We start from the raw sequence: 16,763 nt of genomic DNA, 5'->3' as shown, positions 1-16,763 counted from the left end.
GCCTCTCTTACCCCTTTCCCGGCTTTGTGGCAATCTGTGGTGATTTTACATTGCCCAGATGGCCAGGAGGAGGCCGACAGAACTCCCTAAGAAGCTCAGAGAAAGAAGAAAAGCTATTATCCTAGCTTCTTCCTGTGCCAAGTTCTGTTCTGAGCACTCTTTTAACCCATTTGTCCTACACAAACCCCCTGAGTAAGTGTAACTCTCCCCCCTTTTCCCATGAGAAAACCCAAACACAGACCAATAAACCTTGTTCCCAAAGTCGCCTATAGAGGAGCCAGGCTTTGAACACAGGGAGCCTGGCAGCAGAACCCGGGCACTTCTCCACCACACCCAGGTCCCTGTCGTAAACAGTTCCCTGGGGCCAAGTTTATGTGTTAGCCCAGCACTGGTGTGGCAGCTTTATGTTTTCATTGCAGTGAGTCCGTCAAGATGGGCATGTCATTATTCTGATGGGTTGGGCCAGGATGACTCTAGAAAACACGCTGCGATCCCCTGCTCTGGGCACTGCCAGAGTTGAGAGTTTGCCTTCTTCAGGCCAGATAACCCTTGAGCCAAGCCTAAGTTCTGCCTGCAAGAAGCCGCCTGGGTTGACGCTCCCTGGGTTGCCCAGGAACACTAGAAAGAAATAAACTAAAACCTCTTGCCCTTTCTTGACAGCACTTATCTGCAGGACTCCAGCTTCGCCTCCAGGCTATTCAGAACCACGTGAACCACCACAGCCTAAGGACGCTGCCGGGCTCGGGCCAGAGCAGTGCTGGCCTGGCAGCCCTCCGCAAGTGGCTGCAGTGCACTCAGTTCAAAATGGCCCAGGTGGAGATCCAGTCCTCGGAAGCAGCCTCTCAATTTTATCCTCTATGAGTGGACTCCTCGGCGCTCAGTGTCAACACTCTGGTTTAGCAATAATGGGTTTAAAAACAAACAATTTGATCCAAGCAGGTTGGGGAACATATTGGTACTGTACATTCTCTTTCTAGTTTAGTAAAAGATGTGCAAAGGCCAGAGAGGGCCGAAAATGAAGCTTTCTTGCTACACATATTTCTGATGACTCCTTGGGCTATCTGATTAAGTGTTTCCTTACATTATTTTTTAAAAACCAAATCATTTTTCTTTAACTAACTTCTATTTTTTTTAAGAAAAAAAAATAGACTGGTGGGTACTCACAGAAAAGTTGTATAAGTCCCCCTGTTGCTATTTTTGATGATAGAGAATAAATAGGGTTTTTGAAACCTTTGTAGTGTTTTTTCTTAAAATCCACTCTTGGCAATGCAATAAAAAAAACCGTCACCATAAGCCAGTGACACCTGACTGAAGCTTTTTGTCATTATCCTGGGAAAAGTGGCAGCTTGCAAGGAACATTACAAAGTGCACTTAGAAATTAGGTGGTTAAACTGTGCCAATTGTTTTCGTTGTTTTATAATATCATTTTCCAAAACTGTCCAGTAAGTTTTATTATTTTTAAAACTAGTTTTTCAACTCATTAGTTCTAGGCTGTACTCTCTTGTAAGCTTTATGATAACCACTTTAGTTTTGTGAATAATAAATTTTATTCTTTTGTTAATACTTGTATACAATTTAATTGAAAACTGTAGCTTGCACACCGGACCAGATGAGTCCCGCACTGGCACAGCGCCCTGCACCTGGAGTGAAGTTTCATAAAACGGAATTTTAATAGTTTCAGAGCACCAAGATTTCTCCACACCTATACCTAGCATTGGACTGTGCATTCCAAATGAAATTTCTCCTCTTTATCCCTGTAATGCACTGACTAACAGAAGACTTACTACACATTTAAGCTGTATATTGACATGCTATTAAATGCATTTTTTATTATCTTTGTGAGCCTGGGGTTTTTTAAAACCAGTTTATAGAGCTAGAGTTTAGTTCCTGACAACCATTGCTTCTAAAGCTCTACAGCTTCTAACTTCTCTTGAAACTGAAATTATGAAGAAAAAGGCTTTCTTTCAGGCCGTTTGATGAGAGGAATACACAATTTGTTTGAAGTCCGCCTCTAGGAAGGACTCTGAGGGCAAGACCTTTTTTTTTTTTTTTTTTTAATGTTCGTTATTAAGAGGCTTCCTTTGTCTTCTGGGAGCTCTGAGGTCTTAATGCTTCTCAAAGGAAAACAAGCCCTCAGATGTTTAACTGTTCATATGAGTTCTAGAAAGAGCGATCTTCAAATCTTCATCCTTATACAAATTGCAGGGGACCATTCAGGCTCCGTGTGGAGAGTACAGAAGTGACCATTCTTTGTATCTGCCTAACAGACTCTTCTGAAAGGCCCCTCCCTGGTCAGAACCCTTCTCCGTCACAGTCATGCTTGGCTGAGCTTCCGTGAACATTTTGTCTTATAGTCAAGTTGTGCGTTTCTTTATCTCGCTTGTAAACAGTGACAGCTTTGAGCATATGTGCTATCTCTGTCTCCCCATGGTTTGGCACACAGTACATGTTTAATTAATGTCTATCCAGTGAATGGATTCAGTTAAGTAAGAGGCCTTTCTTGAGCTCCCCACCGGCACCATGAGCTTTGCATGTGACATTCTCTTTTTTTGCGTTGGTTTCTGGAGGAGGAGGAGCTGCTGGCTGCTTCCCCTGTGAGGGTTTCTATGACATCCTCATCTGGGCTCAGCTGCAGGCCTGGCTCTTGGCTAGTCCTGAGCCCACCCTGCCCCAGGCAGCCAGGATCTTGGTGGTCCCATCCCACCAGTAGACAAAGTCCAAAGTTACCCACATCTTCTTCTCCCACTCCCTCTTCTTTGCCCGGTTCTTTGAATGGACTTCTGCCTGAACTTTTCTTTGTATTTGCATCTTCCCCAAGCTGCAGACGAACCCTTAACCTGGCACTCTTGACTGGGGCCCCCATTTGATGCTTCCGACGGTCTGGACCTGTTTCCTTCACCTAGAGTCTTGGTCACTCCCAGGCAAATCTCTCTCCTTGCTCTTGAGAACCAGGACCCTTTTCCCTGCCAAACTGACCCAAATGCTGTCCCTACTGGCGCCCTGCCACTTCACTGGCTGATGGAAACTGGTGAGCTTCCCCAGCCTATGCTGCACCCACCATTGTCAGTGTCCTCATCTTCTTCTGCAACCTCATGTCCACCCTCCAATGAGTCGGGCTCAAGCACTTTGAAGGAAAAAAGGGAGAGAGGGGACAAAAGCTTCCAACAAGTTGGGCTCAGGCACTTAGAAGAAAAAAGGAAGAGAGGGGACTTATGGAAGTTTAGCAAGATTGGCACTAATAAGTAGGCGGAGAACCCATCCACCTAAAGCAGGAGTCAGTACCCTCAGCTCACAGGTCCGATAGAGCCCACGGCCTGTTTCTGCAAAGTTTTTGTAGAAACAGTCACACTCGCCATTTGCATATTGTGTAGGGCTGAGTTTGTGCTACGATGGTAGGCAGAGTTGCGACAGAGACTGTATGGCTCAGAACGCCTAAAATATTGACCATCTGGCCCTTTACAGAAAAGTGTGCTGACCTCTGACCTATGTAAAGGCTCCTGAAAGGCACTGAGCTGGAGCCAGGCCTTCTGTGGATATATTTTCCTTACCACCTCAGGGGCACTGGGATTTCCATATTAGTGTTTCCTTATCTGTAAAATGGGGGCCATGACACACATTCTACCTCAGAGGATTGTTGAGATGATGAATGAATGCAAGAAAAGGGCTTAGGGCAACACCTAGCACATGGTAAGCACTTGTTAAAAGTTACTGATTATTTCTTTTATTCTTATGTTTAAGCCTGGAGAAGTAGAGCTACTTGCCCAAGGTCATGCAGCTAGTAAGGGGCAGAGCCAGGACTTGACCCAGGCTATCCGACCCCCAAAGACTGTGCTGCCAGCAGCTGCCCATATGAACTTCTGCCACAGCACACGTCATCCCCAGGTGACGGCCACAAATGCAGAACGGAGGGCAGGGAGATCTCAGCAACATTTACCTGATCCAGATTTGACCAGCACTAATTATTGGCATGGAGAACGGCCACAGTACAGACTGGTTTCCTTTCCACATAGCACCTTACTGGTTTCAATGTGTGAGCAGAACACACTGAGATTCCCAAGGGTGGAATCGGCCCAAATCTCCAAATATGTAGATTCTGTTCCTAATGATTTTTCACAATGGGCGTGCCTCTTATGAGTTGGGTGACCTTGGACAAGTTACTAAACCTCCCTGGACCTCTGTTTTTCCTTCTCTGTAAAATGGAGCTGTCTACCCATCTTCCTGGGGTGATGGAAAGCTCAAATGGGTGGAGAACTGTGATGGTACTTGGGAAACTGCGCTGGAATCTGTGGACCCCTGGGAAGACTGGCTGCCTCCTGAAGAGCACACAGAGGGACAGCTCACAGCTGCAGGCTCATTTGCTATTTTTCTTCAGGCAGTGCCTCAGGATTAAGACCTACCATACCCAGGAGAGCCCGCACATGGCAGTAGCCAAGAGCATCCAGTCTCCACTGTGTGCCATCTCTTAGCAAGCATGTCATTCAGCCTGATACCGGGATGTTTCCAGGAAATCTCTTCCCGAAGAGTCTCATCAGAGGCCAAGTGGTTGCAGCTGATTCGTTTCTGTTTCCAAGCGACAACAGGCCAAATAAGACTGGATTGGATCAGAGAAGATGGGTGCTCCCATCTCTTTCATGAGCTGGGCCTCTGGCATTAATTGGACAATGCAGATCATTTATTAGACTTCTTTAATAGAACTGATTGGCAAATATGTATATTGGGAAAATTGGTGTTTTGACAGTAATGGTAGGTTCTTGAGAAGAATGAAGGGAGTGGTTGGAACCCAATGGAATAGTACCGAACCGTGTTTTTATGGAGTTTGAATGCTTTGGGAGATGGCTGATGTGTTATTAGTAAAAGGCTGGCCAGACCTTCACTGACAGGAACGAGTGATGAGCCTCAGGTAAAGGGGATCTAAGAGAAACAATAATAGCCACCATTTATTGAGCATCTACTAGATACAAAGCACTCTACATACATGATTTTTATTCCTTAGCCCCTTCCCCTGGATGAGATAAGCCTTATTATTATCCCCACTTTGCAGGTTAGGCAACTGAGGCCCAACGGTTAAGTGCCTTATCCAAGATCATGCAGCTGGTGGGAGTAGCGTTAGGACTGAAGGCCGTCTGCCTCCAACACAGGGCCTCACTCAATACGTGTTCATTTCTTTTCCCTGTTTTTGGGGTCTAGGCTCCTTTGGCTAAAATGTGCCAGAAGCATGGGATAGAGAAATCTGAGGGTTTTTTTTCTTTCAGGTGGCTCAATGCTATTGGCATCTCTGTTTATCACTCCATCTGACACAGGTGTTTTCCCCTTGCTTTGGGAATTCATGTACATGGAAAAAAATTTTGGATTACGAATTAAATCACATTTAGTTTCCCACTTAATATAGTAGTTTTAGGAGAAAGAATAATTATGAGTAGAAGGTTGTGATGATAGGGCTGGGCACAGTGGCTCATGCCTGTAATCCCAGCACTTTGGGAGGCCGAGACGGGCAGGTCACCTGAGGTCAGGAGTTCGAGACCAGCCTGGCCAATATGGTGAAACCCCGTCTCTGCTAAAAATACAAAAATTAACCAGGCTTGGTGGTGCATGCCTATAGTCCCAGCTACTCGGGAGGCTGAGGCACAAGAATCGCTTGAACCCAGGAGGCAGAGGTTGCAGTGAGCCAACTGAGATCTTGCCACTGCACTCCAGCCTGGACAACAGAGCAAGACTCTGTCTCAAAAAATAAATAAATAAAGATCGTGATGATAAACTATGTTAGATTTGGCCTATTGAGAGTTTACCCAGCCCTAAGGAAACTTGCCCCTAATTACTTGTAATCATAGTGACCAATAGGAGAGCCTGTCATATATAGCAATTTTGATATAGTAACCTCAGTTAATCTTCACAACAATGGTGTGAGGCAGACACTTCTATTATTAACCCCATATTAGAAATGGGAAAAGGGAGGCATGGAGAGATTAAATAATTGCAGGAATCATTCAGTAAGAGATAGAGCAAAATTTGAGTCTGAGTATTTCTACCTGCAAAGCCCAGGTTTGAGCTATTACATATTACCAATAGTTAAATGATAAGGAGTCCCTTGTTACTCCTCTGACCTCCAAGGTAACCTAGAGTCATTTAGTTCACAAGTTACTAACTGGCAGCCTGCTGGTTGGCCCTGGCCCAGAGCATATTTTCTTTGCTGAGCTTGAGTTTCTAATTTCTTCTTTTGGTCTGAATACCTCCAGTGTAACATGCAGGCTCCATCTTTGCTCAGTTCCCGCCACTGATCTCAGCCTCCAAAGCAAGAAGAACAACCCACAAGCCCGTGGGCAAAAATCCTGCCACCTCTGGGCTGATTTACCAGGCCTGGTGTTCTCACTGATTCACCTGCCTGGCCCTGCAGGGCAGTGCTTTTGCTCTCCACTTTAGATTGGCTCTCCCGTATTATGGGCCAAGAGGGGTGGGATGTACCCAGCACCACTCAGCCGTGCTCTCTGCCCCCATGCAGCCCTTCCTTTCCCTGGCATCACTCCTCTGCCCCCACCTGCCCCTCCATATGCCAACCATCAGCCCTGACCCTGTTTCAGGCCAGGGCTCTTCTCTCCAGCCCACAACCGTCCTGGATTCCTCTCACTGAGAGATGCTGAGGTCAGGTGGGTGGGGCAAGGTGAGCCCCTGGCACCAGCTCTTCCCTGCAGGGTGTGCAGGACCTTTGTGGAAGCCACAGATTTGGCTGTTTTAGGAACAAAGAGCTGGCTTTTTAAGTATGCAGCCCAGACAGGCTCCCCGCAGGTGGGTGGAGAAGGGAGCTTCCCAGGGCTGCCTGGCAGACGCCCTGATTTCCGCTCCTTGAAGTGGCCACTTGGAGAAGAAAGGAACCAGCAAGCAATCAAGCATGAAGGACAGAAACACTCTCCAGGTGAGGACAATCACTCTGCCCAGCGGGGGTGCAGGGCGTGGGGGGCTCTGCGGACAGCGGGGTGTGCCCAGGGCCTCCAGCTTGCAGCGCAGAGGCTGGACTCCCATGCTGGGCTCGGGTGGGGGAGGCAGGTAGAGGGGAACCCAGACAGGGCTTTGCAGCCAGGTTGGTTCTCAGGGTTGGAGTCTGGACTTTCTTGCTAACTTGCTCTCTGACCACAGGCAAGTCATTGAATCTCACTAAGCCTCAGTTTCATCAACTGCAGAATGGAGATGGTAATTCCTCTCTCCTGTACGGAGTGAAGGGAATGATGTGTCACGTACCCGGCACAGAATGGGAATCCCAAACAAGAATGGGAGCTAACCTTGATGAGGCACGCCCTACTTGATGCGTGCCTGGCTCTGTGTTAAATGCCTTGCAGTCACACAGCCACTTATTCTTCACATTGTAATGCCATGTGGCAGCTGGTGTTTTGCTGAAATGAAATCACAGCTTGCAATGGGCATTTGGCTCCCATCCTTCTGAGCGTGGTGCTCCCACGCTGCTGGCTTCGTGTGGTGACTCACGGCTCCCCACGTCTCTGTGTTTGAATGAGCAACCGGGAAATCCTCCTCCATATGGCACGTTCTGCCAGCATTTGGATTTCACACCAGCGTTTCGGTGTGAGCGCATGATGGGGTTTGGAATGGGGATACTATTTTGAAAATAATAAATGGATATATTCTTTATTCTTCTCCAGGAAACCATGTGCCCCTGTCTAGTTGCATGGCTTTCATGGGGCAGGAGGAGGTTGGGGTGTAGGGGAAATTCTGGCAGACAGGATAAGGAGTCAGACAGATCATCTCTTCAGGACCGCAGAGGATTGTCGGCAAAAGGAAAAGGGAGACAAATTCAGGGGGCGCTGGGAGGCCAGGTGGCCATGTCTTTACCTGTCTTCTTGCGGGTGAGGGTGTTACAGAGATGCCTAGTTGAAAAAGCCCCAGGGAGCCCCGGAAGCTGGTGGCACGTAAACCTCGAAGAGCAGCATCCACAGCCCTCCCTGAACCAGGTGAGTGTGCAGAGTTCAGGTGTCCCCATGGGCGTTCAGGAACACGTGCAGAGGCCGCAGTCAGGAGGAGAAGGCTGCTTTAAGCCTGGACATGTGCAACTGGAGTGGTGGGGGCAGCGGTCACCCTTCGCCTAGAAAGGTCCAGGCACAGCCCCACAGTCACCTGTCCAGGAAGCAGCCCAGGCCAGCCCCTCTGCAGCAGAGACCTGTGAGAAGCCAGAAGATGCCATGTGGCCTGAGCCCAGCTCCCCTGAACCAGGCTACAGACATCTGCTCAGGGGTAACCTGAGGGTGCTTCTTACAGGGAGCAGGCCCAGGAAGACGCCTCAATGACTAAGGGTCTATCTACAAGACACAGAGTCACCCAAAAGACTCTGGTCAAACCAGAAGAGGCTGCAATGCCATCAATTTGCAAATTCAGGGTTTTTATTCCTCTCCCCCCTCACACCCAATGAGGTAGGAACTCTGGACAGTTATATGAAATAAAATGCTATGTTTTCCTTTATGCCTGTGTGTACTGTGTAAAATGTATAACCCACTGTTAATTAACAAATATTTCCCATGCCCAGCACATTTGGCTGTTTGGAGGGCTGGATATTTGATGGTGAATAAGGCCCCCTGCTCCCACCATCTTACATTGTAATGGGAGGAGAAAGGCAGGTACACAGATGGGCAATTGTTCTTAGGGGGTGAGAAGTGCTGTATTGAAAATAAACTCAGGTGATAGAACAGAGAATGATGAGACGTGCTCAAAGACAGGCACAGGCAGTAATCAGAAAAAGAGCCACTGGAGTTTATCTCCCCCAACTTCACAGATGAGAAATCCGAGGCTCAGAGGGAAAGAGCCTTGCAGAAGTCACCTATGAAGTGATTTTGTTAGACCCGCGGGTCCCTCACTGCAGCTCCTCTGTGCTTCCCACGGCCGGCGAGATGCTCGGCTATAAATCCAGCGGGAATGGACCATTTTAAATTCAAAAGGACCTGTCTGGGTTGGAAGAGCCTAGAACTAACTTGTAGCCACACAGAGCTAGGTCTGAATTGCAACTCTGTGCCTTAACTGCTTTTTTTCCTTTTCTCCCCCCTTGGTAAGCCATTTAACCTCAGTTTACGCATCCGTACAGTGGGGGTAACCTTCCTGCCTCCTAGGCTTGCAGGGACTATTAAAGAAACAAAGTACATGAAGCCCTGGGAAGCTGGCCCTGAGTGTCCCTTTATCTCCACACTGGTGTCATTGTCGCTGTGCACAGTGTGGGGCCATTGGCACCACCAACCTACCCCTGGAGGCAGAGGCCTTGTCTTGCTTCCCTCTGTATCCCCAGGACACACCCCCGTCCCCAGTCAACACTAGGATATGAGTGAACAGCCTCTGTCTAGGGACTGCCAGGCTCAGGCCGCAGAGGATAACCGACTGGAAACATCCACCAGAGAGGGCAGAGAGCGGGAGCTCTGCGTGCAGGGCTGTCTGTGCCGCCCGGGAGAGGAGGCACTCCTCCGGCTCTGTGCACGAGTGGGTTTATGTTCCATGTGTGTTCGGCGAGGAGGCTGCCTCTGAAGGGGGCCTGGATAGCAGATGAGTGGTGGCCAGGCAGAACCTGGAGGGAGAGGTGAGCTGGGCAAGGACAGCGACGCCCAGCCAAGGGGTGGGCGTGGGAACACAAAGCTGGCAGTGAGTGTGGTTTGCTGGATGGTGGGGCGTGGGGTGGGGTGAGCAGTGAGCAGTGGGGCTGGGGAAGCCCCGGGGCCCAGGGCAGCTAGACTAAAGATGGGTCCACAGCAGCCAGCAGGGTGGGCTTGAGTGCTCAGCTGGGCAGGCAGTGGTTTCGTGGAATGAGGAGAAGCCTGAGGCAGGTGGAGAGAGGGAGTGAAGTAGGGGATGGTATGGGGAGAGGCTGGGTAAGTGGAGGTGGGTTGGAGAGCAGATGGGAGGGCCCAGGTGGGACCCACCAGGTTGAAGGAGCTGGGGACCTCTGAGGTTTCCAGCTGGGGCTTCGGGTCGGAGAAGCTGAACCCCGTGTTCAGTGTGGCACCTGGCTTGTAGCAGAGCCTCTTAAGGATCTGGGGACTGACTGACTGGATGAACGTATGATGGAGAACAGAAGGAGCCCCAGAGGAGAGCATGGAGAGGAGAGGAGGACAGGCTGGGAGTGCGCCTCCACCTGCCCCCACAAGCAGGCGCTCACAGAGCTGGATCTCCCAGACAAAGGCAGCCACAGGCGCCTGGAGCGCAGGCTGTGGACACCACTTGTGCCAGACATGGAGACAGGGCATCCTCCATGTGTCACATGACTGGTCAGCTACTTCCTAAGTGGAAGGATGGTAGAGGAACAGGAAACGAGTGACTCAATGGGGGCTGTCAGGAGCGTGGTGATATGGGTGAGCCTGCCCAAAGGTGAGGCCACAGCGCGGCCATGTTACTGAGCCAGGTTCCACCCGAAGCCAGCACAGCAGCTCACTCAGGCTCGCGGGACTGTCTTCTGTGATGTCACATCATAGTATCATGTGCAGGGAAGGCCTCCTGCCATCACTCGCTCCCATGCATCCAAGACAGTAATTCTGCCACCTGCCAGGCGCTGGGCAGGGATGTCCTGTGGGTCCTGCTGCATCTCCCACCTCACAGGCAGTAGCAGGACCCCAGAGCAGGACATGGAGCTGTAAGCCGGCCAGAGCATAGTTTGTCATGTTGGTCATAGGAGCTGTCACCAGTGACCAAAGTCCCCAGAGATGTGAGGTGGAGACACTGGGCTGGCCCCTAGGAGGGCTCTGACACTGCAGCTGTGTGCTGATGGCTCCTGGCGCCTGTGTGCTCAGCCGATCACCACCTCCCTCTCCCAGGCTGGCCCTGGGTCCCCGTTCTCAGGCCCCTGTACAAGCAGGTAGAGCACAGCACATATGCCTGCCACTCCCTGCTGGCCTCCGGGCTTGCTGCTGAGGATGCCTGGGCTGGGTGTGCACAGGAGTGGGTGTGAGGCCTGAGATGTCCCACTGAACGCTCACCAGCTTTCAGGCAGGCCCCAGGAGGGGGCAGTGGACAGAGGAGCCCTCGCTATCACACAGGCTGTTTCATTAAGGACAACAGTGACAGTCATTGTAACAATGGCTGTCTTCTACTGCCTGTCTACTGTATGCAGGCCAACGGCAGCTCACAAAATCCCAGGCGCAAGGGGTGCTTATAACAGGAGCGCCTTTAAGAACTTCCATGTTCCCTCCACGTCTCTGATGCCCGGGACACAGGCCCTTCCCTCCGTTCCGGCACTGAGCCCCTGTCCCCTGGCCTGTGAGCCCAGTTGGGGGATAAACCTGCCTGACAGCTCTGGCCCACAGGGCTCTTAGCTGTCTCTCACTGAGCTAACTCTGAAGCCCCAGGGAACCCAGGTGGGGGTGGGTGGGGCCCAGCAGCGCCTCAACAGTGCAGAGAGTGTGGGTTGTGGCCCCTGGCTTGTGCCCAGTGGCCGGGCCTTGGAGGCACCAGGTTGGGTTCAACCCCCAGCCCCATCCCTGTTTCCTGGTATGTGCTTGACCTTGACCATTGTGATCCATCTCTGACCTGTCTCCTCACTCCAAAGATGAGGATGAGGATGCTGCAGGGGCTACTTTTTCTCTTTTCCTACATCCCTCCTGGCCCATCAGGTGGGAAGCTCTTCCCCATGGCTGCTTCCTGTGAAGCTTGCCTGAGGGTGAGCCTGGAGCGGGGAAACAAAGTAGCGGGGTGGTGGCGGGAGCTCAAGCCTGGGGGGCCCTGTGCCCTTTGCTGGCCTCTGCATAGGGGTGCTGGGCAAGCCTCCCCTCTCCATGCAACCGGCCAGGTAAGGGGGCTCTGCAGAGCAGCCCGTGGGTGTTGAGGTCTACACACGGGGTAGACATCCAGGAGGCCGACCCTGGCTACCGTCACCCTCCTGGTGTGGCCGGCTGATTCCTGCTCCCTGTGATTCCCGTGAGCACTTGTCAACTTAGGGTGACCTTCTGGTCCCATTTTCTCCAGATATCCCCGGTTTCAGCCCTGAAAGTCCCAGGTTCAGGAAAATCTCTCACTCCCAGGGAAACTGGGAAGGTTGGTTGCCCTATTCTCAATTAAGTCAAAAGTCAAGGTGGTGGGTGGCAAGATGAGGGACAGAACTGGCCTTTGAAATCCCCATAAATACCGACCTTGGGCTGTTGGGATAAAACATACAGAAATATCCCACAGAAGGTCCCCAGCCCAGCCCTGGAGTATAGCAGGACCCCAGAGAAGGATCCCCCCATTCCTCAGGCCCGCATTCTCCTTTCCCCCACCCCACAAACGACAACTGACAGATATCTCTATATTTTTATTGAAAATAAAAAAGTCACGGTGCTTTCTGCCTCGTAAGTGGCATATGGACACCCCCAGTGCTGCCGGTCTTGCTTCCGGTACAAAAGTCTTAGCAGGAAACCAACCTTAATGGCTTGTTGGTGGATAAGACGGCATCGACTTGTACATTTGCCCATTGAGAGAACTCCCAGGAGCAACTGTCCTCTCCCCAGTACACGCGGCACATTGCTAAGAAGGCAGATTTCAGGATATTCACATTCATGCATAACGTATCTCACACTACCTGGGCAGTTTAACTCATACTTTGTACAGATGCAGAGTACAGTAGCTGTATTTTTATATATATATATATATATATGTCGAGATCTCTTTAAATATATATAGCTATATATAATATATATGTTTATATTTTTACACCTATTAGTCTTTCTTCCAAAACTTCCTTTAGAAGCTTCTTAGGAACACCTGAAACCTCTGGGAGATCCTATGATCTGAGTTCCAAAGTTGGGGTCAACCGCGAGATGGCTGGAAAAGATCTATTTGACAAAATGCGAAGGGAAGTGCATTTCATTCTTGACATCAGGGCTTGGACTAGCCTGAGAATCGGTGTGTGTCTGGAGACTGCCGGCTCATTTTAGATAAAAGTTCTAAGCTCAAATACTAGGCTGGCATGGTTTTAAGTACGCTTATGTCTCGTAAGCTCAAAATCTAGTGGGTCTCCCTTGCTGTGCCATGAGACTTATTTTTTGAATGGCCGGTCTTGGGCTTGGGGTGGGGTGTGGGTATTAAGTGAGTATTTTTTAAAAACTAGGCTCTTCCCTTGGTTTTTGCTAACTGGAGTGAGAAGGGATTTTACAAGCCCAACTGAGAGGGAATTTATGTGCAGACCAGAGCCCTGGATGTGTCAGTGGCTCAGGGAAGAGGATACAGGCCCCAAAGCGTGGTGATGGCTCAGCTGATTCCTCGCCAGGAAGCCTTGCCTGGGGCTGGAAGGTTAGGCTAACTGCAAAATCCAGGCTTCCTGGGTTTAAGCCAAGGTAGGGAATGATGGGACCAGGTGAGTGTGTGTAAAGCTGGGCTGTGCCCAGCCCCTTCAGGCTGCCCAGCACTCCATGATCCCTTAGCCAGGAACCTCTTCTCTTGCAGAAGGTGCCCTCTGATCACTCTGAGCTTCTGGACAGCCCAAGGCACGGGCACTTTCTCATGGTTGCAGCACAGGGTGGTGTGTGCTTAGGGCTAGGGTCCTGCCCAGGTGTCTGCTTAGGGCACAGCTTGGGGGTTCAGCAGGCACCAGGAGGCTGAAGGCAGTGGGGGACAGTGCCCTGGGGGGGGGGTCTGCTGGGTTTCCCCCTTTGACCTGCTGCTGGCCCACATCCTCTGGCCTGTTTGTCACCTGGCTCCGCACCTCAAGAGCACTGTGAAGTACCAGCCAGGCCAGGGGCAGGGGGGGGCACTATGCTGATGCCCAGGTGTCCAGGGGAAGCAAAATTCAAATCCAAACCCCAAACAAGTCCTCAAATAGAAGGAAATGAGGAAAGAAGAAAAACCCTTTATGGGAGGGTATGCCCTGGGCCTGTCCTCAGCCTGCACCTGCTGACCTGGGCAGGACAATGACACACAGACAGCTCCGTGGGCACTAGGACTCTGGGACAATGGGCACTTTAAGGTTTGGCCCAAATGGGGACCGGTTTTCAGGTGTGTCTGACTTCCCTGGACTTCAAAGTCTCATCTGTAGCTTAAACATCTACCAGAGGAGTACACTGGAGGTTTAGGAGGCAAATTAGGTCTTACAGGGCTCGACAATGGAACCAGTCAATGCATTGGGTTCCTTCTGAGCACATATGTAGGGGCGGTGGGGAGTTTCCCACTCATTTTCCAGGAGATGCAAAATCATCCCGTCTCCATGGGCTTCCTGATGTGGCCCACAGGGAAGGCAGCCACTTGGGAGATAGGCCAACCAGGCAGGGGTTACCAGCCTGGAGGACTCCTCTCCTCCTGTCCCATTTCATCCCTTGATCCTCCAACCACACTGGAGGGCTCAGTGCTTCTATAGCATGAGATCTCTTTAGACATTGATAGGAAGACACTGGAAGAACAATACCGCCTTCTTGGTGACTGGGGCTCGGGGAGGGTAAAGTGGGGAGAGGATGGAGGACTCTGGAAGAGGGCCTGAGTACAACAGTCAGGCCTCAGGGGACCGTGGGGGACATCCAGCGCCTGGCCAGCATCAGCCTGGCACAGCATGCCCACAGCAGATTTGGCACAAGTAGTGGCCTCTGCCGACTAAGGCAGGGCCTGGCTCACATAGATGCATCGGTTCCTATGGGGTCAAGTGTGGGGATGAGTCTGAGGACAGGTGCAGTGGCCTCTGCCCTTGCCCGGTGGCCCTGGGCCGCGGGTTCAGTGAGTCGTTTTCCCCCTGGAAGGCCAGACACTGCCCGCGAGTGTAAACGCACTCCTATGTCTGCTCAGGAGGGGAATTTGCAGGCTGGGCTCACAGCCCTCCGTGGTAGGCAGTCAGGAGCCTAGGGTGTGGGGTGTCGGTGGGGATAGGAGGGAGAAGGCAGGCCCTGAAGATTGACAACAATTGCAGATGGGGCGATAAACAGATGTGTGGGAAGCACCTTTGAAAGGGGACGTCTGTCTCCTGGCTGTGCCGATGGCTTCTGTTGAGAACGTGAACAGAGGAGCAGGCAGGCTTCCTGGGAGGAGGAGAGGTTTTCCGGCAGGGAGTGGGCCCTGGACCATCTTTCTTTTGGCTAAAGGGGGATGCCTCCCTGCCACAGCAGACAGACAGATCCCCCTGGCTTCGCCAGTGCGCATGCTTTAGACAGCAGCTGGGGGCAGTCGACAGACCAGACACCAGACAGGGAGGAGGATGTGGAGGGCCTGGGGTGGGGACACTGCCCAGGTGCTGCATGCAGCATGTGCCGGGCTCAGCCTGGTGTCCGAGCTGCCTTGGCCCGCAGGCTGACCAGGGGCAAGCCTGGGAAGAGAATGGTTTCTCCTTCGGGAGGCTCGGGGCCTGTGAGGCAATGAAGTCCTGGACAAGCTCAGAGTTAGCTCATGTCCACCTGCTTTCCCATGTCCACCAGTGCCACCAAGGTGTCCCTCTGGCCAGCGGGTCCAGGGCCTGCAGACTCACACCACTGTGTTGTTCACATCCACTCCTTTGTTGCTCTGCGAAGTACTCATGGGATACTCAGCAACGCTGGTGCCATTTTCGTCTTTTCTCAGTGGTTTCCTGGAAGTGCGGGGAGGGGACAGGGAAGGCAAGGGACGGGGAGGCAGGGACACCATTAGTTATCAGTGATGGTGGGGCGTAACCTCCAGTTAGCATCCCTGCTCCGTGAGAGTGTCAGAAGGAAGCCCACAGCTCTGTTCTTGGTTAGCATCCTTGGGCTTTTAGTCCTTGAGGGGTTAATCAGCAGCTGGACGTGCTCTCAACTCAGGTGTCATGAAAACCGGGGCACAGTTGAGAGGGAAAGAGGGGAGCTATTAACGATGAAACAGGGACAACAGGTATGAGTCAGGGCTGTTTTGGACAAACAAGAAAGTATGTTCAGTCTAGCCCGGTCAAGCTTTGACTGATCTCTTTGATCAGGGCACAGACAGTTAACAAAAGTGCTAGGGGGTGAGTTCTGCAATCTTCCTCAGTGTGGGCAAAGGCAAATGCAAAATGTGATGAAGCTAGATGGCGGCGAAGATCGGTGGCAACGGCGGCGGCGGCGATCATATAACGGCGGCGGCGGTGGCGATTGAATGGCATCGGCGGCACTTGGCGGCGGCGGTGGTGGTTATGGCGACGCCGGCGGCGAATCGCATGGCGGCGGTGACGCCGGCGGCAACGGTATGGCGAAAGCGGCGGACGCCTGGCGGCAACGGCGGCGGCAGCATGGATGCAACGATGATTATATAACCTATGACTGGCGCATAAATGGGGCGGCGGCGGTGCATGACGTCGGCGGCAACGGCGGCGGTGGTGGCGGTGAAGACGCATTGGCGGCAATGGGGTTAAGCAGTGGCGGATTTACTGGTAACGTTGTTATGGCGACGCTGGCGGCAACGGCGGCGCATGGCGACGCCGATAACGGTATAGTGGCGGATGCCGGTGGCGGACGCTGGATAACGGTATCGGGTTTGGTGCAGGCGATCGCCTGGCGGCGAACGGGCGAAAGAGTGGCGGATTATAACGGCGGCGGCGGATCGCCGGTAACGGCGGCGGAAGTATGACGGCTGGCGGCAACGGTGGCGGTGGCGACGCTGGCAATGCAGGTGCAGGAAGCGGTGACGCCGGCGGCAACGGTTAAGTGGCAGTGCATGACGCTGGCGGCAATGGCGGCGGCGGTGGCAGTGGCGGACGCCATGGCAACGGCGGCGGCGGCGGTGGCGGATGCCGGAGTAACGCAGGCGGTGGTGACGCCTGGCAGAATGGCGGTGGCGGCGGACTGCCGGCGGCAATGGCGGACGCCGGAGGCAAAGGGCGGTGGCAGGAAGGCGGATGCTGGCAATGGTGGTGG

The 16,763-nt window shown here is 52.1% G+C and overlaps 2 protein-coding genes across 21 annotated transcripts in view; one reads left to right on the top strand and one right to left on the bottom strand.

Moving 5' to 3' along the window:
- The window catches only part of UNC79 (unc-79 homolog, NALCN channel complex subunit), a 278,788-nt gene extending 276,955 nt beyond the window's left edge, over positions 1-1,833 (top strand). For 8 of the 19 annotated variants that reach the window (XM_021941512.2, XM_021941507.2, XM_021941497.2 and 5 more), the window contains one exon: positions 661-1,833. In XM_021941512.2, coding sequence (XP_021797204.2) covers positions 661-861 — 201 coding nt within the window. In that variant the 3' untranslated portion in view covers positions 862-1,833. The remainder of the gene's footprint in view (positions 1-660) is intronic. The other 11 variants (XM_021941509.2, XM_021941499.2, XM_021941508.2 and 8 more) reach the window with 3 other exon arrangements.
- Positions 1,834-12,244: 10,411 nt separating this feature from the next.
- The window catches only part of PRIMA1 (proline rich membrane anchor 1), a 73,634-nt gene continuing 69,115 nt past the window's right edge, over positions 12,245-16,763 (bottom strand). For both annotated transcript variants that reach the window (XR_004184797.1, XM_021941514.2), the window contains one exon: positions 12,245-15,487. Coding sequence is in view for 1 of the 2 variants with exons in the window: in XM_021941514.2 (XP_021797206.1) it covers positions 15,385-15,487 (103 nt within the window). In the remaining variant the exon portion in view is untranslated. The remainder of the gene's footprint in view (positions 15,488-16,763) is intronic.

The sequence above is a fragment of the Papio anubis genome, chromosome 7, assembly GCF_008728515.1.
Source record: "Papio anubis isolate 15944 chromosome 7, Panubis1.0, whole genome shotgun sequence".
Classification (NCBI taxonomy): domain Eukaryota; kingdom Metazoa; phylum Chordata; class Mammalia; order Primates; family Cercopithecidae; genus Papio; species Papio anubis.
The sequence above is the reverse complement of the archived record's forward strand: the minus strand, read 5'-3'. Positions and strand labels throughout refer to the sequence as shown.